The sequence below is a fragment of the Asterias amurensis genome, chromosome 8 (genome assembly GCF_032118995.1).
Source record: "Asterias amurensis chromosome 8, ASM3211899v1".
NCBI lineage: Eukaryota > Metazoa > Echinodermata > Asteroidea > Forcipulatida > Asteriidae > Asterias > Asterias amurensis.
The window spans coordinates 14,936,359-14,963,377 of NC_092655.1; the positions used below are offsets into that span (position 1 = coordinate 14,936,359).

A 27,019-nucleotide genomic window follows, 5' to 3' on the forward strand; every position below is an offset into this window, starting at 1 on the left:
ATCTCCCTGATTGCAAGATGGAAATGTTGGCAGCTCCGTGACTCTAGAACTCGTTAGGTGAGTTTGACAGCAACCTACTGAGCTTTTACTACTGTTGAAATTTGGTTCCTATGGTGGAGTGTAGTTAGCCCTAGTATTATAATCAATGTGCACTGTATTAGGCATAGGTGGCTATATTATATGGGATATGATGATAGTGTAAAGCAATTTTCCCAAAACACTGTTTTTTGTAGAATGATGGGGGAAATAAAGCAAACACAAAAGGTATAATTTGTAAACAAAAGTACAGGAGAGTTGTCAGTGTTGTGTTTTTATTTTGGTTGCGTCTTTATTATTTTAGTCAATATTATGATTTTAGGAGGTAATTATAGTCTGAATGCGAGGGTTTCTCAGATGATCTACAGAAAAATAAAACATTTGCCCCTACTTATCGTCAGAGGGCTCATCATTTTCAGTAGTTGATGTCCCTATAGACTGTATGGGGCCCCTGTTATTAACCGCAAGGATAAAGACAGGTCCCAGTTTCTCAGCTCCAATGATTCCATGGGATACAATGATATTGGAAAGTGACATGGACTTTCCATAGATGCCCTGACAGTTCATTCCTGTCATGTTCGCAATTGAATTGGACTGCGTATCTCTATGTGAATGTAAGGGTCCAAGACACGCTGATTTTAATGCCGGTCTCGGGCGTTATTAACGAGCCTCGAAGAGTGACGTCCGATGTTCAGGCTAATAGTCGTATGGGTGCACAACACTAAATTACCCTCCCGCATTAGTAACCAATGCTAAATATCAAAAAAAAAACTCAATATTTAAAATCTCTCACCCTCTTGAAAAAAAACAATCAGAAATTTGTTCAGAGAGTTAAACTTCAGATTACTTTAAATTTTAGGGGTAGGTGAGCTGTTTGGAATTTTTGCTATAAGAAGAAAAAAGAAACACCCAAAAATGTGATATTCCCAAACCAACGTGCTGCCAGTTTCCAGAGGCTTTCCTCCCATTCTCAAGCCAAATAATTCAAGCCTAAATTCTTGGGAAATTTTGAGGATGGCAGTTTTGGGAAGGAGCAGACACCAAAAAAAATGCATCCGGGAAGCGCCATACTGCTAAGGTTGAACTCATTGAATTCCAATTAAAGTTGAAAAGAACATCACAGAATTCCCCTTAAAAAATATCACTCCTGTCCATTATTGATAAAATCGAGCATTCTGTGGATTTTACAAAACGATCCCCTATTGAAACAATCATATTATTTTGTGAGCAAGCATTTCCATAAATAAAGTTGTCCTGGGGGCGGGGGGGGGGGGGTGGGGCTTTACGCGGCGGTACATACTCGGCGGAAAAAAAGAGGGCGCCCTTTAAATTGTATTGCCAGATCAGAAGTCACCTGACTTGATCACCACCTGACCTTTCCTTGTGTGTGGTTAAAGAAAACAAACATGGGGAAAACACGTCTGCAAATTTTGTTTTTGGGATTATTGTTTGAGTTTATTTCTAGGCATTCGGCCTTGCCGTATGTTGTTAGTGATGTAGGTGGATTAGGAAGGCGGTATGACGGTATTGGTGGTCTCAGCGGTGGTGGTGTAAGTTTTTAAATCAACTTTGTATCAATCAATATCATTCAAATGATAATCAAGTGAAGTGGTTTATTTTATAAAATTATTTTGTCATTATTTATGTCTTGTCTGTTGAACCTAATCCTACTACGACCGTATGACGACACTTCGGACCTTTTGCAAGGATGCAAGGTATGTGCAAGCTGTGTTGGTTCTACCTAGTCATAGTATACTGTTACAGTACTAAACAAAAGTAAAAGTCTTTTTAAGTTTAAAAACTCCAACCAAGTCCAACTTGAACTTGGTCCAAGCAAGGGTCACCAAAAGGTGAAAATCACACCATTCAAAATGTCTGCTACTGCTAGTGCTTCTTCTTGTTCCTACATACATGTTAATGTCAAACTGTTGTCTATTTATTGTTCATTAACTGGATTAAGTTTTCCTTAGTACAAGTTATTATATGTTTTCTGAACAATGTTATCACAATGTATTGATTGATGTTGACATGAAATAAATGTATCTGAAATTAAATCTATCTATAGACAAAAACAAGAGTACTACCTACTACAAGTGCCGCCATCCAGTCATTTAAGACTCCTACTAAGTACGTTACTACACTAGTTTGTTTTCAGACTGTTTGACAGCAAACGACTTCCTTCCCTACGACTTTATATTATTAATTGCTAATTTATACTTTACTATGTAAGCAAGAATTAATTTCATTTGTGCAGGCCACTTCAAGATTGTTGGTGAATTATTCGGAGCCGTATCGATCAGAGATTCTGGATTATCTCTTTAAGGTAAAAATTCAAATATGTAAAATTTTAGGACCATTAACACACAAATTTATTGAAACCTTGTTTCATGTTTTCCTGTGTTTCACAGAGTGCAGAGGATAAGAAATGATAGAGCTTACATGAATGTGTTGGATTTTTTCCCGATAAGCTACACATCAATCTATTCTTAGGATGTTTGTCAATCTAAGCTGCTCAGCAAAGTGTAGATCTGCCACAATACAAATCACTGTAGCAATGTTAACTACTAGGCCTAGGCGACTAAGTGTCGCGGGCGCGGCTGTAATATTGATATTAGTCTACTTGCGACTGCCGCTTTTCAACTACCAGGTTAAAGGCAGTGGACTCTATTGGTAATTACTCAAAATGATTAGTAGCATAAAACCTTACTTGGTAATGAGTACATGTATAAATGGGGAGCTGTTAGTTTAAAACACTGTGAGAAACGGCTTCCATGAAGTAAGGTAGTTTTTGAGAAAGAAGTAATTTTCCACGCATTTGATTTCAAGATCTCAAAATTCACGCATATCTCATGGTGTGGCACAACTGTTCCAGCCGTTGCTCTCGACCAATAGAAATGAAGAAACTGTCTTATAAGCACAGGTGCAAGCTCGCATGTCACGCCCATGTTTCAACACTTTTTACTGATGTTATATCATTCGTTCAAACACCCGCACGTGATGCCCTCTTGACCGATCAGAATGGATAAACTGTCTTAGGTAGTTATGAATGCTAAATAAAAAATTATTGAATGATTTGAATTTTCGGTGTCTGTCTGTTTCTCACTTCATAGCCCAACTTTGGCGCATCACTGACGCTGCTGAAGGTGGAGATTGGTGGTGACTCCCAGTCCACTGACGGAACAGAATCATCTCACATGCACACATCAGATGATGAGAATTATCAAAGAGGCTATGAATGGTGGCTCATGAAAGAGGCCAAGAAGGTACGATTCATGTAGTCCTTGTGACGGGAGACTGTCCTTTGTCACAGTTCTCGCCAGTAGTGTGCATGCTCAGACCTCCGCGTTCTATACTGAGCATGTGCGCGCATGCTCAGAGTCGCGAAAAAAAAGGATCGCTCCGTCTGCTGCCGCAGTGTCTCAAAAGTCTCCCATTGTCTCCTTGCACAAGCAATGAGCAGCGCCAATCCTGTTCGCCATTTTGGGAGTCAACTACACAAAGGAATTGATTCCCAAAATGTTGGAAATGGTTGACGCACTTTTTGTGGAGGTGCATTCCACTTGGTGCTAGGGGTTATCACAAGTTAAGCCTGTGACTGGAACCCGGGTACCCAACGAATAATCTGGGTACCCGGTTTTGAATTTCCGGTCCAATCACTCGCTAAAAAATGTGGCCGCATATTTTTGAAATAAAGTTTTTAAATAAAAACAGCGTTTATACTATGACTATAAGAGGGTGTAGTGCTTTGCTATATTCATTATTGATTTTTATTTCAAGTCTATTTCTTCACTGATTCCTTACTACCGTCTACTGCTGTTTCATGTTTCAGCGGAATCCTAACATCAAGCTTTATGGCCTCCCTTGGGCGTTTCCTGGTTGGATTGGGAACGGCACCCATAGCCCATATGCTAACATTGATGTCACTGTGGACTACATTAGCCGGTGGATACAGGGAGCCAAGACCCATCACAATCTCACCATAGATTATATCGGTGTAAGTTTATGGCAGTTTCAATTTTTCGTTTCCCAAAACTATCAATATTACTGTTTTGCATTTTTGTTCAGATCCTAATAGCACTAAACAATACACCTTAAATGCACATGACGCTATTTCAGTAGAGAGCCCTTGCCTGGAGATAAAAAGGAGGTTGTTTAAAGACCCATTGCAAAATGTGCAGTGCATTTGCACGCGCCTCTGCTGTTCGCCATTTTGGACAAAAGGATGTTACCACGTGGTTACTCATGTACACACCTCTGAACAATGCGCGTCTACCATTTTCTGTTTTTTTTTTTTCACGTTTTGAAACCCAAAATGGACAGTAGATGCGCGTTGTGCCTAGGGTCTATTGGCCAATCCTGTGGACCGCCCAAACAAATCTGTGCATATCTTTGGTTTATGACGTCAATTTATAAGGTCTATTGTACCCTAATTAGCAATGTGAAAAAAAGCTATACGTACCTGGTTTAGTGACTATGGCTGCGAATGTTGCTATTATTTTGCTCTGTGATATTTTGTATTCATTATCTTAAGTAGGCATGTGAGATTTCCTCTCTAAAAGGCAGTGGACACTATTGGTAATTACTCAAAATAATTATTAGCATAAAACCTCACTTGGTACTGAGTAATGGGGAGAGGTTGATAGTATAAAACATTGTGAGAAACGGCTCCCTCTGAAGTAACGTAGTTTTTGAGAAATAGGTAATTTTCCACGAATTTGATTTTGAGACCTCAAGTTAAGAATTTGAGGTCTCGAAATCAAGCATCTGAAAGCACACAACTTCGTGTGACAAAGGTGTTTTTCTTTCATTATTATCTCGCAACTCCGACGACTAATTGAGATAAAATTTTCACAGGCTTGTTATTTTATGCATAATGTTGAGATACACCAGGTGAGAAGACTGGTCTTCAACAAATACCAATAGTGTCAGCTGATTTCCTCTTTTGGGGTTTTAATTTTCCTCCTTTTTTCCTTTACTTTCTGTGTATAAAAGTATAGTTAAATCTTTTCCTCTGTTTTTCTTGCACAGTATTCTCTTTTCCTCTTTTTTAATGGATAGAATACTCACATGCCTGCTTGAGAGAATAGTATGAGATAAATGTTGACTTGAATTTAAATTTAATTTAAACGTCTTCCTGTATACCATAGACCGAACCGCTCGCATGTGGCGCCGCCATTGCTGGGATGCTGGCAGCTTTTAAAAGGTTTTGTGCACAAAGACATTGAAACAATGTTGTGTTTTTTTTAATACTTTTTTAAAGCATCTTTTTGAGTATCTTCCTCATCGATTTACACAATTTACCTGACATGCTGACTCTGACCTGTTGAGGAATTTGTGAGAATCATTGAGAAAGAGATTTAATTTGCATAAAATGTAATAAGGAAAATAACTTAACTTACCGCACAACATCAGAACTGCTCCGAACGAGAACATTTTCAAACATCTGCAGAAAACTTACCTGTTTACTCATTAATTTTTGTAAAGCGCTTCGGGACTGTTGTGTGAAGCGCTATATAAGTGCCGTTCATTATTATTATTATTAAGTCATTAATGGGGAATGTCACACTGAGATAGTCGAGTCATGGTTGTGGCATAATGATGCATGTTTCTGCAACTGAATACTGCTCTCGCAAGATAACTGCTCTCGTGCAAAGCTGCTGGTTGCCACTACCTACTCCCCATTTAACTGGGACCGTAGTCGTGAGAGCAGTAGTCTAGCGGGGCCCAGCAGTGCTTGAGAGAGTGTCAGAACGATATTTCAACGACATTTAACGACTTGTCAACAAGTCTATGTCTTTGGGTACAAACCTTGCTCTGCCAGCACCCTAGCTTTGCGCACACAGACTTTCTACAGTTCAAACCCCATCAACTTCAGAGTCGGAAACAATGGAGGCATCATATTTTTATTTGATTTGCAATATCTGAATGGCCTAGATATGGAATGAAAGGAAGCACAGCATTGCTTACATCATCGCACTTAGGGCTGCATTAGATAAAGCACGCCTTGATAACGTTGATGTAGTAGCCGCGGACGGTAAATTCCGAATCAGTCAAGATATCTTGAAGAATCATACACTGGCAGCAGCTGTTAAAATTATTGGGTAGGCTTTTTAGATTTCAATGTCTTAAAGAAACCTGTTGCCTTGGATCAAGCGAATTTGGTCCAGGAAAAGCGTTTGAAACCTTTCGTTATGAGATGCATATGGTTTGAAAGATGTTTTAAAAGTAGAATATAATGATCCACACAAAAATGCCTCAAAAGTGCGTGGTTTTACTTTGCGAACTATGTAACATGGTCGGCCATTTTGTGGAGTCAAATTTTTATGTGACATGCACAGTATAAAGGAGACGGCGGAGACCATCTTTTATGAAGTGACACAGGTGAAACTATAAATAACAAATAAATAAATAGCTTATTAAAGGCAGTGGACACTATTACTCAAAATAATTATTAGCATAAAACCTTTCTTTGTGACAAGTAATGGGGAGAGGTTGATGGTATAAAACATTGTGAGAAACGGCTCCCTCTGAAGTGCCATAGTTTTTGAGAAAGAAGTAATTTTCCACGAATTTGATTTCAAGACCTCAGATTTAGAACTTAAGGTCTCGAAATCAACCATCTAAACGCACACAACTTCGTGTGACAAGGGTGTTTTTATCTCGCAAGATCGATGACCAATTGAGCTCAAATGTTCACAGGTTTGTTATTTTATGCTGATGTTGAGATACACCAACTGTGAATGTCCACTGCCTTTAAATAGCATGAAAATGCACATTTTAAACACTTTTGAGAGGAGGGAGACAAGTATCAAAAATGAAAACAACTTTAAATGCAAAACGAGATCTAACAATAAAACAAGCAATAACTGTGAGGACTGGTATAGAGTGAAACTTAAACATTAAAAACACTTCAAAGACAAATCCAGCAATACATATATGTAAGTCACACCAGCGTAATTACTTATTACACGTCCGTACACATGGGAGTCATTCTGCGGTTTACTGGGGCATTCTGCGGTATTGGGAAATGACTACGAAAAATTACACAAGCAGAACTAAAATAAAACTTGAACTGAACTCAAAGGAAACAGGAACAGGACTGACCCATTGGTCTTCACTACTAGAATCAGCTAAGCAGCCAACGCCCACTTCGTTGGTACCCGGGCATACTGGACATTCCAAAGCAATACAAAGTCAATACCAAAAATGCAGTGTTTAAAATAAATAAAGAGGAAGGCGGGCAGGACAATGCTAGAAATACCTGAGGATAATACAATACAAAAAACTTATCACTTATTGACGAAGATAACTATATATGTGACCCGCTACGTGAAAATGAGTCAGATGTTGACAATTTCAAGAATCGAGTTGTATGCATGGCTGGAAAGAACACACCAGCAGCAGTAATTTGGTATATATATGTCTAAGCTTCGGGGAGTGTCACGTTGCTGAGTTACTCCCGTTTGAAATTAGCCAATACATCATTTTTTTTCTGAAAAACGAATTACAAGTAAAGTGATGTTTTAAACTAACATTGCACGCGAAAGGATACAAATTAGACATAAGTACGATCACAAAATTTATAGCCTAAAGGTAAGTGTTCTCATGGTTAACCATGCAAATAAAGATTGTAAAAAGTTAATAAATAAAAAATAATGCATTGGGCAACATCTGACTCATTTTCACGTAGCGGGTCACGTATTTTAGTCCCCAATCTGACCTGCTGTGTTAGTTAACGACGTTTAAGGAAAACTGCAATTTTTTTAGGCATATTTTGTCTGGATCGTTACACTTTATTTTATATAACATCTTTCTCGCCATATGCATTTTATAACAAATGGTTTCAAACACTTTTCGTAGATCAACTCGCTCAGTCCAAGGCAACGTGTCCCTTTAATCTGCTTTGCCTGAAATCCATTGCCATGCTTTTTTATTTTTGTTGCTTCATAAGCTGCCCTCATGTCTACCCTGCGACTACCCAACAAATATCAGCGTCTGACTTTTCATTGTGCTGCGCCTAGGCTAGCCTTGAATCAAGGCGTATGCGACGGCGGTCCCCCAGATGTCTCGCACGAAAAAAGACCGGCGAGAGCGGCTTATGTAGCACTGGTCTTTTTGTGTGCGTGATATTTAGGGTTGAGGTTGACATCTGGGGGTGCGGCATATGCTTCACTAAAGGCCATCTGTCAGATGCAATTGTGTCCGCCATGCAATACTGTCCGCTCTGGACACTCATGCATATGCATTCGTGTCCGGGGCTATGCAAAAACCGTCCAGTGGACATGTACATGACTGTACATAATACTTGTGCGCGCGTGAGCGAGAATGCATGCACTGAAAACCTACGTAATGCAGCATGAATATTCACGTATTTATGATTGCAGCGAATACCCAACGCCAGAACATTTCCCATGTCATTCATGACATGCATTTAGTTAGCTTGTCAACAAAAACGCAAACGTGTTCCGTCGACCGAGGGCATTAAATTTACTGCAAGGCTGTTTTGCACGGGGGCGGACACAACTGCATATGCAAATGTGTCCGGGCGGACACAATTGCATTATGCAGCAGCGTCCGGGCGGACACGATTGCATATGCAAAACCGTCCGGCGGACATTTTTGCATATGCAATAATGTTCTCCAGATAGTATTGCTTAGAGGACATAATTGCATGTGACACCATGCCTGAGCTAGCAAAAGTCCATAGTGACACGTGCAGCATGCCACCCATCACTCTCAGAATTATTGCAATGCCAAGAAAAAAACAAAAACATGATAACATTTGTTAGTGTCATGTTGTGCACTTCAACCTTGCCTTGACTAAAGCGAGTTGGCAAATGATCGATAATGTTTAACAGTACATCGCCGCACGCTGTAAGTTTTGACAAAGACATCATACCCAAGCTTCTACCACAGAAAAGTTTGCCAACTTTTTATCAATTTTGTTTAGCTTTGGTAGATTTAAAAACTAAAAACAATATGAACTGACCTGTTGGGAAACAATGCAATTAATTGTACCTTATCCAGATTTGGAACGAACGAGCATATAGTATCGCATACATCAAGAATCTGAGAGCTACCTTAGACAAGAACGGGCTGGGCGGTGTAACTGTAGTAGCTGCAGATGGTAAATTTGAGATCGCACAAGATATCTTAAAAGATGTTGTCTTGGCAAAAGCTGTACAAATCATTGGGTAGGCGGCCATTTTAATTTTCCCAGTGTACTTTGAAGCAAAGTTTCATTTTCCCCTATAGATATCAACTAACGCATGCATGTAGCTGTTTGCAGGATGCATCTAACCATTTCTTGTCTACTTTCTCTATACCTGACTTTCTATAAATAATGGCCCCCTGGCACCCTGAGAAACACACCTCCGCACTCTGCACGTAACCATCCTTTTAGGATGATGGGTGTAATAATATAATAATAATAATAATTTGGGGGGCTAATCATCCTTACTCGCAGCTAAGAGCTGAATTGCAAAGGACGCGGCTACAACGTGTTCGAGAAGCAGGCATGCAAGGGCGCATTCAGCTGCCAGCCACATCAACCCATTATGACCACGGAGCACAGCCAAGATCGAAAGTGTTTGTTTTTTTCCTGAGGGAGGAAAACCGGATAGTCTGGAAAACCCTCGTGGCACAGCAGAGAACCAACGCACAACTCAACTCACATATGGCCCCGACCGGGAATCGAACCGGGGTCACCTTGGTGAGAGGCGAGCACTTGACGCACAAGCCAACCGTGCCACCATGAGTTGTGTGTGAGTTCACTGTGCACTGTGCAAGGGATCTGCGAACTAATGCATGAATGTAGCTGATTTGAGGGTACATTAAAACATTTCTTGTCTGCTCTCATTATACCTGATGATTTATTAATAACAGTGGACCCCCTTGCAGCACTACAAAAGCACCCCCACCCTAACCCATTGCACATCTACCATTTCCACCTTTTTAGGTGTGTATAAAAAGTGGACTGCCTGTTGTGCAAGGAATCTGAGAAGTATTACACACATGTAGCTGCTGTGAGGATGCATATTAACATTTCTTGTCTGCTCTCCCTATACATGTTGACTTTCTAAGAAACATTGGACCCCTTGCACCACGAGAAACGCACCTCGTGCAAATGCATGTCTACCATTTCCACCTTTTAGGATGGGCGTGTGTATACAAAGTGCGCTGCCTTGTTGTGCAAGGGTTCATTGATTATAAAAGGTAGGGCACCATTTCGTAGCTCTTGCTTTTTAGAGGCACTGGACACCTTTGGTAATTGTCAAAGACCATGTGTTCTACTCACTTGGTGTACCCCAACATGCATACAATAACAAACCTGTGCACATTTTGGCTCAATTGGTCATCGAATTTGTAAGTGCGATATTGAAAGAAAAAACACCCTGTTTGCATTAATTACGTGTGCTTTTAGATGCATATTCAAAGGCTTCACAGCTAAAGTATTTTAATATTGGAGTGAGAAATTACCTTTTCTCAAAAACTGCGCTACCGTCAGAGGGAGCCATTTCCCACAATGATTTATATTATCAACAGCTCTCCATTGCTTGTTACCAAGTAAGTTTTTATGGCAACAATGATTTTGAATAGTTACAGATAGTGTCAAGTGCCTTTACCTGTAAGCAAAAAGTTGGCACTGAAGGTTGCAAAATAATCCATGTGGAAGAAATTTCAAGATGTCCCTGATGAAGGGGCCCAGTGTTCATGGTGTCCCTACCTGAACAAAGAAGCAGACTGGTGTTTTGAAAATTTAATTTCATACGCAAACAGTCATGGTTTTTGTATTTTTGCTCCAGATATGGAACGAACGACCCTTTAATTTACCATACATCAAACTCCTACGTAAAACGCTTGATCAGAGGGGTCTGAAAGGGACACTAATTGTTGCTGCCGATAATCTTGAACTCATCAGTATTGCTATACACAATGACCGAGAACTTGCCAAAGATGTTGCTGTTATAGGGTACGCTATAAACATCATTTCACCATAGTACTCAAAACATGGCCAAATGCTTCAAGATGTGAATGCGAAGTCAGTCAGGTTTTATTCAGATTTTATACTTCCAGAGTTTGACCTAAGTGGTCGCCTGCACATCAATAGACTGATCCATTAAGCTCCACCCCATTGCGTATTGACCAATCACAGTGCAACGAAGGTCCGACAATTAAGGTCCCACATGCGCGCGCGTAGGCTTGGTGCGCGCGGCAGAGTTGTGCAGAAAGGCATTGGAGAGGCTCACGTGCTCTCGCTCACATGTGCGTTGTGGGCGAAACTTAATGGATCGGTCTATTACAAAAACATAGACATGTGTACAAGTCGCTTACGGTCTGTCGCAGTGATATTTGAGTCGTGGCATAATGATTCAGGTCTCTGCGATAGAATAAGGTTCCCGCGAGATCACTGCTCTCGCTCGAAGCTGTCGGCTGCCGCCTTCAACTCCCCCTTTACTGCAAAGCGCAAGGAGCAGACTTTGTATCGCGGGGCTAACCTTCTAGCGAGAAAACCAGCAGTGTCGCAGAGAGAGTCGAAATGCTATTACTGCGACAGAATTTGACGACTTACCCATCAGTCTAGTTAAAACACTGCCAGGCGAGTCAAAACAAACACACTGGACAATACAAATTTGTTTTCTAGTCAAAATGAATGTGTAAAGAATAACATTTATTACAAACATTTGTAAATCAGGAAACCACAAGGTCAAAAAGAGGAACTTATAAATATGGCAAACTATTAAATAAAAAATAAAAATAAAAACATTTCTTGCAGCATTGGGGCTGATTTGAGTCTTTTCGTCTTTTCATAACATGTCTTTACCCCTAATTTCCCTTAAATATTGCACTATCTTTATTCTCATTCTATTCCTTGCTTTGCATAACAACATCCTTAACATAACTATCCTTTGATTTTTGAGGCAACAAAATTGTATTATAGGCCTATTTGTTTTAACAGAAGTGGAGAGTGAAGTTTTTTTCGGTTTGCAAGTGCATGTTACATCTTTATTTAAACCACACTCAGTTTTTCATCGCACAGGTCGTACTTGTTTGGAAAATGTACACAATAGACTCTGAGAAAGATTCTGCTAGTGCCAACATTTAAGAACATTTAACCATATTGCAGAACTAGCGACATGTCATGAAATTAAACAAAATTGAATTAATACATGTAGCATCAGCTTCTATATAAAAAAATTCAAAATAACTGATAGTTTACTTAGCATGTTAGTCTTTCTTGTTTAACTTCTCCAAATCAGGAGAAGAAAGAAAAAAGAAAAAAGAAACAATCCTAGGTCTTTTTTTTTTTTTTTTTTTTTTGATAGTCAACTTGTCATCATGTTTTCTAATTTGGGTTACCACAATACTTCTGTGAGTTTGCTTCTTATCTTTGATTGATGTTAAAAAGCACCAAGTATTTAATACTAAGTTATTGGCAATGTTTGATTCATTATTTTCTAATGCAAGCTAAATTTATAAATGACAAAAAAAAGGATAGGACATCTGTGAATAGATTCATTTTCACTTCGCTATTATGTTGTGAGTGCAGTGCATGGTTCACTGTTTTATTTTTCATTTACAAAGACCTGTTACCAAATACCCATTGTGCAAACGTTAACTGTTGAATGAGATACATGCTGGTCTAGCTAGCGATCAAACTTGACTGCTAGCTCAACCAGCGTGCACCTCATTCTTCGCCTTTAGTGCATGTACCGAGTATTTGCAATATTGTTATGCTTATACACATATGTTTTGCCGATTAATTCCACTTCAAACCTGCTGTCCTTAATACTTTCCTAATCTGTCTGCATTGCTGTAGTGTGCACTATCCTGGTACCACAGTCACCAACTACACTCTGGAAACTGGAAAGACAATTTGGTCCTCCGAGGACTTCAGCACATTCAATGATGACATCGGAGCAGGTTGCTGGGCGAGAGTGAGTTGATAGCCGACAACGAATTGTGCCATCATTGTGGTTGCATTTACTTTAGCTAATCTTGAACCATGATCCATCGGGCATCAAAAACAAATTGGATTGTACGTCTGAATGACTGGTATTTTTGCACCAGTCAAAATGTGTTTTCAATACAAAAATGTACAGACATTACATATGAAGAGTGATGCCATTTGACGTTTTTGGTTCTTGTCAAAAATTGCAGTGAAGGGTGTATTCAACCATAGTGGCATTTTACCACAATTTAATATTAAGTTAGAGACTTGAAAAATTTGTTTCCCTGTTTCAAAAAGGACTCTACCTATTGATAAATGACTGGATAACAAGACTTTGGAGCCCTTCTTGAAGTGAATATGAAAAGATCCCCCAGAGATTTGTAGGGGGGAAAAATCCAATTTGTAACACACTCAAACAAGTAGGAACCAGACCACTGAAAAAAGATCAAATGTCAAAATTGACAGCTTTGAAATCATTTACTATAATTTGCAAGTCAAGGGGGCCTCAAGTTCTGTCTGATTTACCTGATGTCCATAATAAGAAAACCTAATGTATTTAAAGTTTTTTTAATGTCACATCAGAGCTGCTAACTCAGCCTCATTACTGCATAAAGTTCCCTAAAAATAAACCAATCTTTCTTTATTTTCAAGTAGGTTGGTACCTTGATTCTGGTTGGTGGAACAAACCTATATTGCACTGCTTATATCACACACTGGGTCTTGTGTATTCTAACTGCACGTCAAGTTTGCTTGAAGATAAATACCTTATCACACGCTCGTGGAACACAGAAAAAATATAGCGTGTCTGCGTCCCATATCCATCAAGCCTATTGGACGCATTCCAACTTATAACTTACATGTATAGTATTCTGATGAGTAATTTCACATAAATTACCCTGTTGTGTTGAACGCCATTCTGAAACTCTCCCTGATTGCAAGGTGCAAAATGTTCACAGTGGCACATGCACTCTGCACATTTTTCTGATTATTTGACCCGTTCTTGATTTTCCCCACCAACACTAGATCTTAAACCAGAACTATGTGAATGGTATGATGACATGTACGATATCGTGGAACCTTGTGGCGTCATATTACGATGCCTTGCCATACAAACGCACCGCCCTAATGACTGCAAATGAACCATGGAGTGGATACTATGATGTCACAGATACAATCTGGATCACAGGTAAGCCAAAGTATTTGTTCATTTCCTACTTTGTGAGTATTAATTTTTTCGTTTGTTTAACCTACAATACAATACAATGCAATACAATACAATACAATACAATACAAAAATGCACTTTGTATACTGCTATTTTATTTAAATCACAGCGGTCAATCTATTGTGCTGTTTGTGGATTAGGTCCTGACGTACCCTATCTTGGGTGGGATTCGAACCTTTCCCCTTCTAGAACTACACATCTATTTATTCTATTGTTATAGAATGAGGCTCTTGTATGTATTATACATGATTGAAGAACATAAACAAAACTTAGTGTTACGATTTGATTAATTTTCAGCTCATACAACCCAGTTCAGTCAACCTGGATGGATGTATTTAAGACACGGTGCAGGGGTCCAGCATCTTGACAAAGGAGGCAGTTTTGTCTCCTTGACTGATGGGACTAATCTTACCATCATTGTTGAGACCATGGTAAGAACCCACCCTCCTTCTGAATGTTTAATCCTTACGAAAAAATTTAAAGTTTCTTTGATTTATAAGTAGTATGTTCTGTTCATGATGAACTGAAGTTAAAGAGAATGTTCACCTCTGGGCCCAATTTCAAAGAAGTAGCTAAGCAAAAAACCTACCAGAATAAGGTTACCAGCCAAACTACCATGTCACATTTTTGTAACTGGTTATCCCGCTCATTTCTGCTTAGCAGACAAATTGTTAAGCAATGTTTTCTGCTTAAGCAGCTCTATGAAATTGGGACTTGATTTTGTGTATGCAAGGGTGTATTGAAGGGTAGTACTACAACAATTTATTGATAAAGTTGATGATAAAGACAAAGTTAATAATATTCAAGAGACTATTTCAATCTCCCAAATACATATTTTGAAAACAAAATTCCGTCACAGTTTAGAATCCTTCGTGAGAAAATGATTCACCTTGAGACAAGTAGGATTTGAAACTTTGCATGGTGGAGATAAGATATAGAAGAGTTTGCGGTAACACCATATAATCTCTAAATGAGTTGGGGTGGTTCTGAAAAGAATCGTTGGTTTAACTTGACGTTTCGATCAGTATGCTCTGATCGTCTTCTGGAGAATGCTGGACTCTGATGCTGCATGCTGCTTAAGTACTGGGCGGCGGATTAGCTTGGTGATGCACGAAGGCTTCTATATCACCTCGCTGACTCTTGTTTATTCCCGTCTACGTCACAACCAGAAATAATAAATGAAAATTCTTTGTGTGTTGATTGATAATATGTTTTTTCCACTGCAGACTCACGATCATTCTCTCTGTGTCAGACCGTACTTACCACCGTATGATGTAGCAGCTCAGAATGTGACCTTTAACCTCCAAGGGAGTTTTGTGAGTAGAATTAACAAAACTAACAATGTATAACTTACATGTAAGCCTCAATATCACCATCACCATTAGTCCATGCAGCGATACAAATATAGTGCCATTCCTTACTTAACCAGCATTTTGAATGTGTAAATTTGCTCAACAGTTTTTATGCCTTAATAAACATATATTATTAATAATAGTGGCTTATTATATTCACTCAGAACCGTCATGAAGTGACGCTCATGGCTCTTCAATATTATTACCCCTGGTCACTGGGCCATAACTCATTCCTTAAACTATGTCAGCTTCCTGGGGAGTACTGTATATAGCTTGTGCTGCCAAATACGTAGCACTTAAAGGCTAATCAATCACAAGAACCGTCTCTGCCTTCACAGGTACCCATTTACTCCTGGGTGGAGAGAAGCTTATGGTTAAGTGTCTTGCTCAAGGACACAAGTGTCACGACCGGGATTCGAACCCACACTCTGCTGAACAGAAACATCAGAGCTTGAGTTTGGTGCTCTTATTCGCTTGGCCAAGACAACCCATGACCGGCAATGAGGTCACTAGAGCATGTCAAGTCCCACCCGAGTGATATGCCTGTTGATTTCGCTGATGTGTTTCAACGGACTTGGGAAAATTTCTTAATAGAATGCGCCAAGGATCACCTCGGAAGCTATATAGTTTTAATCATAGCAATCAAAGCAGTCAATTTTTGTATTTATAACACACCTCTTGCTTGTTGTGTATTCTGGTTGGCTGAAACACGTTTATGTCTTTGACTGGTTACAGCACCCTGGCTTGACATGAACCGTTAAGAACAACTAAGTAACTGAATCCCGGGGGAAATTAAATTGTCTTATTTCACATTCGACGGAGGTGTGTTATAAAACACATACGGACTGTTATAATTCGGTAAATGGTGCACGTCTATCCCCTCGGGCCTGTGAGTGACCAGATAAGGGACCCTTTTCCCTCTTTTGGTCACTCAAAGTCCCTTGGGGGAATTAACATACACTATTTACCTCATTGCCAGTCAATATGTGTATAAAAGTGTGCACAGATGTGCCACTATGACCATACATAACCAGTCAAGTTGAAAGGTTTCAAATGGTTGATCAACATACTGGAAAATGTGATTAACCAAACAATGTGAATTAATGTAAATTGAATTGGTTTGCTTTTTGGCTTCCTTTTTGCAGGTTAAGATAAGCACCCTCAATGTTTGGTCTTCTAAGCTTCGATTTGATGGTCAGCAACCGTCATCTATGTTCGTGAAAAACAAGCCTATTAAGGTAAATGGATTAGTTCGATTAAAAGTGTAATTCAACCATAGAGTTATATATAAGAACTAGAGGGCGCACGAGTGATGCTTCGTGCACAAACGCCACGGGACCGCAAGATGACAAGCGCGTCATTCTGCATGCACGTTGAATATGAAATATACGTTTGAGTTTTTTTTATTGAACGCTCACGCGATGCTGTTTGTTCAACTTACAAAATGGCCGCACAAACACACGCTGTGAGATGCTAGTTTTGTCAACTTAGAAAATGGCGGCATAAGCGCATGCCGGGGCACGTATTTAGGCCAGTGCGCTCTCTAGTTCTTATATATAACTCTATGAATTCAACAAACGCTTTTAACCATAATTTGCCTGGTGTTCATATTTTGCTGAGCATTATTTGTTTGTGCTTGGCTACATTTATTGCTTAATGAGATCTTTCTGGGGGTTTCTGAACTACTAAGCTAGCATTTATATTGATACCTACTCGACTCATTGTTTGGTTTCCAGGTTGTTAAAGGAAGCTTCACCTTCACAATTGGACCTGATGAGATTTACACTTTCACTACATCTGTCATGGGGCGTAAAGGAAGCTACCAGGCACCCCCTCCATCCAAGCCGTTCCCGCTGCCTTATTCAGACAACTTTGACAGTAAGTACAGCCAATGATTTCAACAAACTCTTCCTAACTTACATGTAGGATAACATTTAGGACTAAGGACGAACGTGTCCCAGCCTTGCACTGTAACATGTAAACCTTAAGATTAATGCTAATTTTTTTTCAGTACTAGTTACTCGTCCTATATCGAGATAGGATTAATCCTCGCGTTTCGTGAAATCGGCTGCAGGGCTACAAATACCAAATGGACCAATTGGGTCAGGTGCCGCCGAATTCATAGCCCGCCTGCTTACTTCCAAATTCTGCTTTCGTGATCACCATTCTTTGCTTACAGGGTAAGTGCAAAAGTTCTGCACTAGCTGTGTAAGGGAAGAAAGCCCAGTAACGTTTGTTAGTGCACAAGCGCAAGCAAAGAGTCCCTGCTCGTCTCTAAAATACGCTAGACGTAAGCGTGGTATGCCCTGCATTAGTAGTAGCTGATTCTTTGCTTACGGTAAGCAGAATCATGAAATTGGGCTAAGTTGCCACATACTTTTAAAGATTTACTTGTATACATATTTTGCAACTTTTCAAATTCAAACCAAACATTAAGAAAGAAATGCAAAGCTCTTCCCACACAAGAGGAGACGGAGAGTTTTCAAGACAACTTATTATCCGAATTGACTGGGTTATGTTTGCAGATTATCCGCTGTACAGCGAAGCCAGTAATTTTGCTGACCAAGCCGGAGTATGGGAGATTCGCGACAGCAATAATTCCAGTCACAAATACGTGATGGAGCAAGTGGTGACAGACTACCCTGTGTACTGGTGTGAGGCAGCAAGGTCACCCGTCTCTGTCATTGGCAATTACTCATGGTGAGATGTGTATTTCGTGGTGTCATTGCGTCATTGCAATAAGACCAAGGCCCAGTTTCATGGAGCTGTTTAGTACAAAAAGTAGCCGAGCACAGCAACAAAACTGCTTACCAGATTAATTTTTCCAGCTAAACTACCATTTCACATGTACAATCTGTGACTGGTATCCTGCTCATTTCTGCTTAGCAGATAATTGTTAAGCATTATTTTCTGCTTAAGCGCAGCTCTATGAAATTTGGCCCAATTCTCAATCAAGATGGCAGGGTTTGCTGATAATTGTTCAGCAACTAGCCAGCAAAGAACCAGTTAGCTAATGTCATTTCGCTGGTCCCCTAGCCATTTTCCTAGTTCATATGTTCATGTTATTAGTAGAGATGCTTTTCTTCACTGAAGTAGTCAGTCGGACCAGCTGAAGTGATGTTTGACTGGTCCTCTCGGGTGTTTGAAGCTTAGCATGGTGTGGATAAATAGGAAGAAACTATAGACGATGTGACCTGCGACATCACATGTTTACAAAAGAGCCACCGAGCCCGGACTTCCTGCAGGCATGATTTGTACACAGCGCAATGAAAGAAAACATAAAATCTTATATTTTATGGAGATTGCACTGTCCAATTCTAACCAAATTTTGATATGATGAAAGGGGGCACATCTCAAAAGTTGAGCAGCTTTTACTTTCATAACTCTTGGTTTTATGTGGAAATTATGACACAAAATGTCAACATTCTCATAGGACCAGTGTAGTATCTTGCCTGCCAGAATACTGAAAGAATGTACAGGGTCACACTTATTGTAAACAAGAGTCACATGATCTATAAATAAATAGTAAACATGTGGGTACAACAACGTGGGAGTGTTGGCTCTGAATCATGAGTATATATGAAGTACAGTTATTTTGCTTTGTTCATCCTTAGTTCAAAGCTAGTATATCAAAGTATTTTCACCATCATTATTTCAATACGACACTTTAAATTGTTCATCTTCTAAGAGGTATGACATTTGGGGGGGGGGGTGGCTGACCTGTCGCCGTTGCAGTACATTTTTATTTTTAAACTTCAATCTTACCGACAAAATTCGCCACACTCGAGCTCCCTCACATCTGTCAGATTTAATATGCTTAAATATTGATAATATTTTCAATGAAGATGTAGTGAGTCGTGCACTCTATCATCCTCAGACTTGATCTGACTTTGAATTCCTAGATCTAAAAAGAAGGTTCAAGACAGTTCCTAAGTAGTTGCTGTGTCTTGCTTGTTGACCATACTCTTTACAAGTCTCACTGAGGCAGCGCTGTTGTCTGTTTTCAAGGGCCTCGTCAAGTCAAAGACCTTTCTGTTCCCGGAATCATCTGATTAACTTGTTTCCCCTGCCGTCCTTTTCAGACAAAGCGTCTCTCCGTCTCCAATAGTTACATCAGTAGTGCACAGCTTTTGTGCCTCACACATCATCTAATAATAAGGCTATAATAATAATAATAATAATGGCTTCCTCAGCTGCGCGCGCATTTGACGCTCAGTTGCTTTAAAGGCAGTGGACACTATTGATAATTACTCAAAATAATTATTGGCATAAAACCTTTCTTGGTGACGAGTAAAGGGGAGAGGTTGATGGTATAAAACATTGTGAGAAACGGCTCCCTCTGAAGTGCCATAGTTTCCGAGAAAGAAGTAATTTTCCACGAATTTGATTTTGAGACCTCAGATTTAGAACTTGAGGTCTCGAAATCAACCATCTAAAAGCACACAACTTCGTGTGACAAGGGTTATTTTTCTTTCATTATTATCTCGCAACTTCGATGACCGATTGAGCTCAAATAGTGTCCAATGCCTTTAACATGCAGTATGCTGCCAATCAAACCAGAAACAGCGTGGCGAACCTTTTCCTTTTTTGATCTTTTTTATTAAGTGCACTAGGTTCTTTTACCTGCGCTACACAACACACTGGACCAGCTTTTTGTCTTGCTCAAGGACACAGGTATCAGGACTGTATAAGGCACTTTGTTCTCTTTAGAGCACGACATAAATGCACTGTGTAATCATTTTTACTTTGTCTTCTCTCATTTATTTTAGGCGAGACATTAATGTTGCTGTAGATGTTATTATCGGAGCCAATGGTGGTGCATTCTTGGCTCACAGAATCAAATCAGGAGGATGCCAAGTCCGTCATTCTCTTGGTTTATTCTTCATGGTTTATTCAAATGCAACTTTTTCCGTCTACAATGGTATAGGTAAGTCAATAATGTATTGCCCTACCTTCTGAGATTGAAGATTGCTTAGTGGCGTAGTTTTGAATTTGGGGCAAGTACTTGTGGCGAGTCATGGCCAGGCAGTCTAGCTTATAAAACTTAAGTTCTGATGGCTGAGTCATCAGACTGGGGGTTTAAATATCAGGTCAGGACACTAGACCTAGAGCAAGTTCAAGTGCCCACATTTATTTGAGTCGCGATGGACCACTTTATACCAGCATTGATGTGCGCAGTGACGCACTCACTCAAACGACTCATTTGGAAGCCTACAATTAACCATCGCTACCACTATTTTAGACATCATAATTATAGGCATAATAGATAGTGGTTACACAGATGGTAAAGGAATTTGACATTTTTTTTTCTATGAGTGACTCAAATATCTTTGGTATTTATTTTATTTTTCAGATCGACAAGTTTGCCTAAGCACTGGTAAAGTCAACGTTAATCCTGGATCCTGGTTTAACATGCAGCTACTTATCAAGGTAAATTATTCATTATATAGTCTAATGGCGTCACTTTTGTCTAAAACACCTGGCTGTCAGACAAACATGCCATACACATCATTGAACCAAACTGCACTGTTAGTGTAGTTATTTGCGGGTAGACACACAATTTGGACGTACCTGCGCGTCAGTGAAATTTGACACTTTTGTCTGAGATCCGGGCACTACTATTTTTAGCATTAGTGCAGAATGCTATTACAATAAATAAAAACAGAGGAAACTCTTGGGTCAAAGGTTGTGGGTATAAAGTGCATTTCAGTTTATAGAAAGTATACAATCCCAGGAGTGAACAATTCTTCTAAAATTTAATATTTATTATGCATCTACTTAAAGGCAGTGGACACTATTGGTAATTACTCAAAATAATTATTATCATAAAACCTTTCTTGGTGACAAGTAATGGGGAGAGGTTGATGGTATAAAACATTGTGAGAAACGGCACCCTCTGAAGTGCCATAGTTTTCGAGAAAAGTAACTTTCCACGAATTTGATTTTGAGACCTCAAGTTTAGAATTTGAGGTCTCGAAATCAAGCATCTGAAAGCACACAACTTTGTGTGACCAGGGTGTTTTTTTTTCTTTCTATAATATCACGCAACTACGACAACTGATTGAGCTCAAATTTTCAGAGGTTTGTTATTTTATGCATATGTTGAGTTGAGATACACCAAGTGAGGAGACTGGTCTTTGACAATTACCAATAGTGTCCAGTGTCTTTAATTGTAGGTTGTAAACTCAAGACAACAAATTAGGCGAAACTTGGATGAAAATGCCTATCAGTTGTAGAAAATGTACAAACTTGAATTGTAGTCCAATTGGTGTTTTTATTTTCATTAGTTTTTGCAAGGGAGGAACAGTTTAAATAATAATATTTACTGCACCAGAACCCACAAAAAGCAAGCCAATGATGTTCTCAGTCTGCCAAACCACTAGGTTTTCTTTTATTTTAAAACTAAAGCAATCTCTCTTAAAGACAGTGGACACGATTTGTAATTGTCAAAGACTAGCCTTCACAGTTGGTGTATCTCAACATATGCATAAAATAACAAACCCGTGAAAATTTGAGCTCAATCGGTGATCGAACTTGCGAGATAATATTGAAAGAAAAAAACACCCTTGTCACACTAAGTTGTGTGCGTTTAGATGGTTGATTTCGAGACCTCAAGTTCTAAATCTGAGGTCTTGAAATCAAACTCGTGGAAAATTACTTCTTTCTCGAAAACTATGGCACTTCAGAGGGTGCCTTTTCTCACAATGTTTTATACCATCAACCTCTCCCCATTACTCGTCACCAAGAAAGGTTTTATGCTAATAATTATTTTGAGTAATTACCAATAGTGTCCACTGCCTTAAATACAATCAGCGCTCATTGTTGTTAAAGAAAGGCTCTGCTTATAAAGAGAACACTCTGAAGTCCTGATTCTCAATCTCTGTTTTGTGTTTCTTCGTTTTGCTCTCCTCTTATAACAACATTCCAGTTATAAACAGACTGGTTATAAAGAGGTTATTTGGGCAACCTTGTTGATTGTAACACCTGAGAACCAGTCAAATTTCATCCCAACTAAGTGTTGAAATAAGCGTCCCAATAATACAAAAGACGGACAAGCTCTTTTTACCCTTCCCAAACATTAATTGATAAATTAAATAAAGTGTTTTCTTTTTTCTGCTTCTCCATTTTTCTAGGACAATGAAGCCTCGGGATTTGTTGGAGGGAAACTCTTGTTCAGCCTTAAACTTGAGAAAGACGGAATCCCTAATAAAGGTTTCGTTGCCATAGGAACTCCTGAATATACGTGGGCACAATTTGACAACTTTAAACTTGTATAAAAAATAAGCTTTGTTACGTAAGTTACTTAAAGCTTTGAATAGACCTTTATCACGCTGTCACCATCGTGGTCATGTTCCCTGTTTCCATAACTATATTAAATGCTAACATTCTTTGCACAAACATGGCACCAGACTATTACTTCGTCCATTCTCAGTTTAGTAACAATGAGTTGGAATGGAGTAAAATTAAGATGGCCACACCGTGATGAAGGTCTATTAAGTCACGAGGCAAAGCACTTTTTGATGCAATGACAATAACGACTCGACTGAAGTTTTTGTTGAAACAAAAACAAGGTGTTGGGGTCAGTGCTTGAATCGGTGAAAAGAATGTTGTTAATTAGCGCATCAAAATTAAAAGAAATCAAAGTAAAAATTTTATACTTTTATACCTTAAGATTTAACTTCTACCTCCATTGATTTTCTACCTCCAGTAATTATAAAAATACCTTCAGATTTAACTTCTACTTCCATTGATTTTCTCCCTCCAGTACTTATAAAAAATAATACAACTGCAATATGAGTGTCGCTCAAGATATGAGTTTTCAAAATAATATACAATTTTGTCAAACCCACGATTGCATTGCTGGAGCAGATGTCAAACCTCCAGACCAGACCCTTGTCTGATTGATCTTAAAGGGAGGCTGCAGTTTTTTTTTTTATTCATTTAAACGATTAAACATGACTTTTTAAACCTGAAATATTTTTTTCTATTTTTTATTAAATGCGCAAGTATTTTAAAAATGGTTTTCAAGAGATTAGGGGAACCTACCCTGCCCCTAAAAGGGAGCCTTCATTTGCATAAACGTGACGTCATGTTGGTAACCCGAGCCATCGGGCCCCCTGGCTGTGTGCATATAGAGACGTGTGCACTGTGTGGCCTGGTACCTAGGCGCGTGTAGTTAGGGACCAGACTGTTGTTGCCGACGTTATGTTTGAATTCCCGATGTGACGTCGATGGTAGGGGGCGGTAACAATCTACAAAAGGGGGGGGGGGGCATGACTTATTTGCTAATTACACAAGTCAGATATGTCGGGAATAAACAAAACACATTTTATTGATGTTCAATACATATATCAGAAATAAATGACAGCAAAAATAACTGTTTTATTTTAATTCACTGCAGCATCCCTTTAAAGTTTCTTAGGTTTGTTATGAGTGTATGTTAGGTCACAATAGTACACCCATTGACACACTTGGGGCTTGGGTTCAAATCCCACCCGAGTAATATAAAAAACCTGTTATTTTTGTTTCACAGAGCTCAGATAGCTACTCATATACAGTGCTAACACACCTCACTGTATATTGGTTAAAGCCATTATACACTTTCGGTACAGAAAAAATAACAAAAGTTCACAGATTTACAAATAATTTACAGGGTTTACAGAGGGTAACGGTGAAAGACTTCTCTTGAAATATTGTTCCATGAAATTAAATCACCACAGGAACTTACAAACAAATATTTAACTTTTGTCTGTGGAAATTTCAGTTTGTTTAAACAATGATCCTCTGTCATTTTGTTTGATTGAAACACAATCTTCTCAGAAGTTGTGTGGATCAAGGAACGCTGTCAAAACCCAACATTTTGTGGCTCGCCGCAATCTCAAAACACGCTAACTCCAATAATCCGCAGTGCAAAGTCTTCGTTCAACAAGCAACAGAGGGGGTTAAACACCAGCTAAATGGCTATGTAAAGCTTAATGCTATTGGTCCATATTCACCCCCTGTCTATTTGCCGATAGAACTTGAAACGGTGCTTATGATTCGTCAGTAGTTAGTTGTGCACAAACATAATATGAGACGGTTCCGACAGACAATGAACGACGTAAATCGACGCTTAACTACACGTAAGTTTTGACTCCCTTTTCTCTTGAATTTTCACACAATAAAGGTGCCACTATAAAGACAATGCACTGTAGCTCAATCTGTGTCAATAAAGTTTTGATTTGTTGAAGAGAACATGAGAAAATAGCCGTTTAAAAACCGCATAAATTGTTGTTAGCCCGCCACGATTTGCTGTAGGTTCGCGTGGGTCGCTGGACCAGTTCATTCCTTGTGTGGGGATTCATGTGTACGCGGGGTACGGGTGTGTGTGTTCACTCTGGCTTTCGTGATAACCTTAAAGAACACTTAAATACAAAATTTAATGGGGGGGGGGGATAAATTGAATACACACATGTTGTCAATACTTCGAACGGATCCCTTGTTGTCACAGTTGTGATTAATTATTACAAGTTAACGAATAGCCTAGTCAATGTTTACTCATTATCTTGATTTCTTCAAAAGCCAATACTATGGCATTTGTTTAATTGTTTATGCAGAAGTTTATTGTACAGCCGTCTTAAGCCTGTGACTGGTTACAATGTAAAAAATAATTGTTAATAGTTCTTTCAAAATAATATTTGTTATTGTAAAATGTTACAAGAACCTTGCTCTATGTGTTATACAAATATTTTTAAACTCTCATTCAACTAAAAGTTTCATTTGATTCTCATGATGTTTGATCAATTTGTTATTAATAAATGTTCAAGTGATATATATTCAGAAAATGATGGTTTTGTTTCCAATCCTTTAGGTATGGTATGGGGTATTAAATTATAAGAACCGCGGCGCCCGCTGTACAGTAGATCATGTACACATAGTTGAATATATCCCTGAACACCCCTATTTCAAAACAGTTGGTCCCATCAATGTTGCCAGCAACGCGCGTGTGTGTACGAATCATGTGTCGCTGCCAATGGCATGGTGAAATTTCATGTCATTACGGCTTGACACTTTTGTGCACGGTAGAGTTGATCTCATTATTTTATTTCCATACTCTCATAAAAGAATAACAAAAGTTACGTGTATTACGGAGTAAATCAAAACAATTCTTTACGTAAGAGTAAACATAAATAAGCAAACAGAGAACGGGCCGTTTTGGTAAGCAATAGCTTGTAAGAAAAAACACTGCATGAGACGAGACAGAAAAGAAAACAATTGACCAACATTTAGAAATCAAGCCTTATATTTGGTCGTTATTATACAAAATTGTTCATCATGAGCAGTGAAATGTATTGCCTGCCAGGAAATAGACTGGAATGTATTAGGCCTAATTTCATTATGCCGGTAAGCACAAAAACTTGCTATAAGCACAGAAAAGTATAGCTTAGCCGATAATAGAGAAACTGGCTATACCCATGTACCCCATGTACCAAAAAAATGAATGTAAGAAGCATCACCGCAGTTATTATCTCAGATTGTGTGTCTAAAGGAATTATGTTTCTTATTTTGACTATGTTCTTTCCATTTGGACCGTATTCAACTCTGGAATATGTAGGCTATAAAACTTTATAAGTGCGGTAAGGAGTACAGCAGTTGGTAGGCCCTACAATGCAATTTGATATCGTTCACTTTTTGGTTCAAACGCTTGACCCCCCAAAATGGAATACTATAAGAGGCGTTATCGTAACGCTTTCTATATTGTATTCCGTCAGGGAAAATTCTTCCAATGTTGACTACTTCATTGTATACAAAGTGACGTTTTAATTTCTAGAATAAGAGTTGATAACCAACGATGTTCTTCAAAACAAACACTACTACTTACTGTGTAACTATCTCTTTAATAAAACTGTCACCGTGCCAAGTTTCAAAATCAAGGGAAACCGACTCGGATTTTGCCCGAGTTTTTTTAGGTGAACAAAATTAATCATAATTCACACAGGCACATTTTCATTTGACAAAAAAACAATGCAGAGTGTTTTACAGGGCAGGGTGTTTTCTATTACTTTACAATGATCATTCTACATCACACAGTTGTTTCTTGTTTCACATGATCAATGTCTTTATTTTATAAATGCGTAATGTTAACCTGGCAAATAAATTGAAATTTTTAAAACTAATTACTGTACACCTAAGGGCAGAAAAAAAAATTTGTCAGAGTAAAGTGCTTGGTAATTATGATACTAATGATCACTACTATCACTGACATACAGAAACTGGAAATAATTAAAGTTAGAAGAAAAATGTATACCAATTTGTAAACAGGGAGTTAAGTTAATACACAGTTGAGTTATGATTATTCATTAGAGTTCATTAACTGCAAAGAAAGCTTATAAATTGACTTTTATGAAAACACACAAAACCTTTTTAACTTGTCCATTATTGGAATGGATCAGTTCATGAACTTGGTTCATGAACTG

At 38.8% G+C, this 27,019-nt stretch overlaps 1 protein-coding gene across 6 annotated transcripts; it reads left to right on the forward strand.

The window, feature by feature from the left end:
• The first annotated feature begins 1,412 nt into the window (after nucleotides 1–1,412).
• LOC139940624 (galactocerebrosidase-like) lies at nucleotides 1,413–25,372 on the forward strand. 6 transcript variants are annotated; one of them, XR_011786477.1, is made up of 16 exons: nucleotides 1,413–1,586; nucleotides 2,291–2,359; nucleotides 3,147–3,299; nucleotides 3,866–4,030; nucleotides 10,842–11,008; nucleotides 12,857–12,974; nucleotides 14,012–14,174; nucleotides 14,509–14,642; nucleotides 15,438–15,527; nucleotides 16,709–16,801; nucleotides 17,300–17,441; nucleotides 18,089–18,263; nucleotides 20,333–20,490; nucleotides 20,917–20,993; nucleotides 22,697–23,790; nucleotides 23,986–25,372. XR_011786477.1 is itself a non-coding variant. In XM_071936966.1 (15 exons), the coding sequence occupies exons 1-15, from the start codon at nucleotides 1,443–1,445 to the stop codon at nucleotides 22,838–22,840; spliced, it is 1,992 nt and encodes a 663-aa protein (XP_071793067.1). In that variant the 5' UTR covers nucleotides 1,413–1,442; the 3' UTR covers nucleotides 22,841–25,372. The 6 variants fall into 6 exon arrangements, 5 of the variants coding, with proteins under 5 accessions (XP_071793067.1, XP_071793066.1, XP_071793065.1 ...); XM_071936966.1 differs by lacking the exon at nucleotides 10,842–11,008 and adding an exon at nucleotides 5,971–6,137 and having other exon boundaries at nucleotides 22,697–25,372; XM_071936965.1 differs by lacking the exon at nucleotides 10,842–11,008 and adding an exon at nucleotides 9,064–9,230 and having other exon boundaries at nucleotides 22,697–25,372.
• The last annotated feature ends 1,647 nt before the right edge of the window (nucleotides 25,373–27,019 follow it).

Excerpts from the sequence above, each read along its gene's own strand:
- LOC139940624 (XM_071936966.1), top strand. The coding sequence starts at position 1,443 with ATGGGGAAAACACGTCTGCAAATTTTGTTTTTGGGATTATTGTTTGAG. Across the intron at positions 12,975-14,011 it reads GAGCAGGTTGCTGGGCGAGA|ATCTTAAACCAGAACTATGT; the intron begins GTGAGTTGATAG and ends CACCAACACTAG. Across the intron at positions 15,528-16,708 it reads TTAACCTCCAAGGGAGTTTT|GTTAAGATAAGCACCCTCAA; the intron begins GTGAGTAGAATT and ends TCCTTTTTGCAG.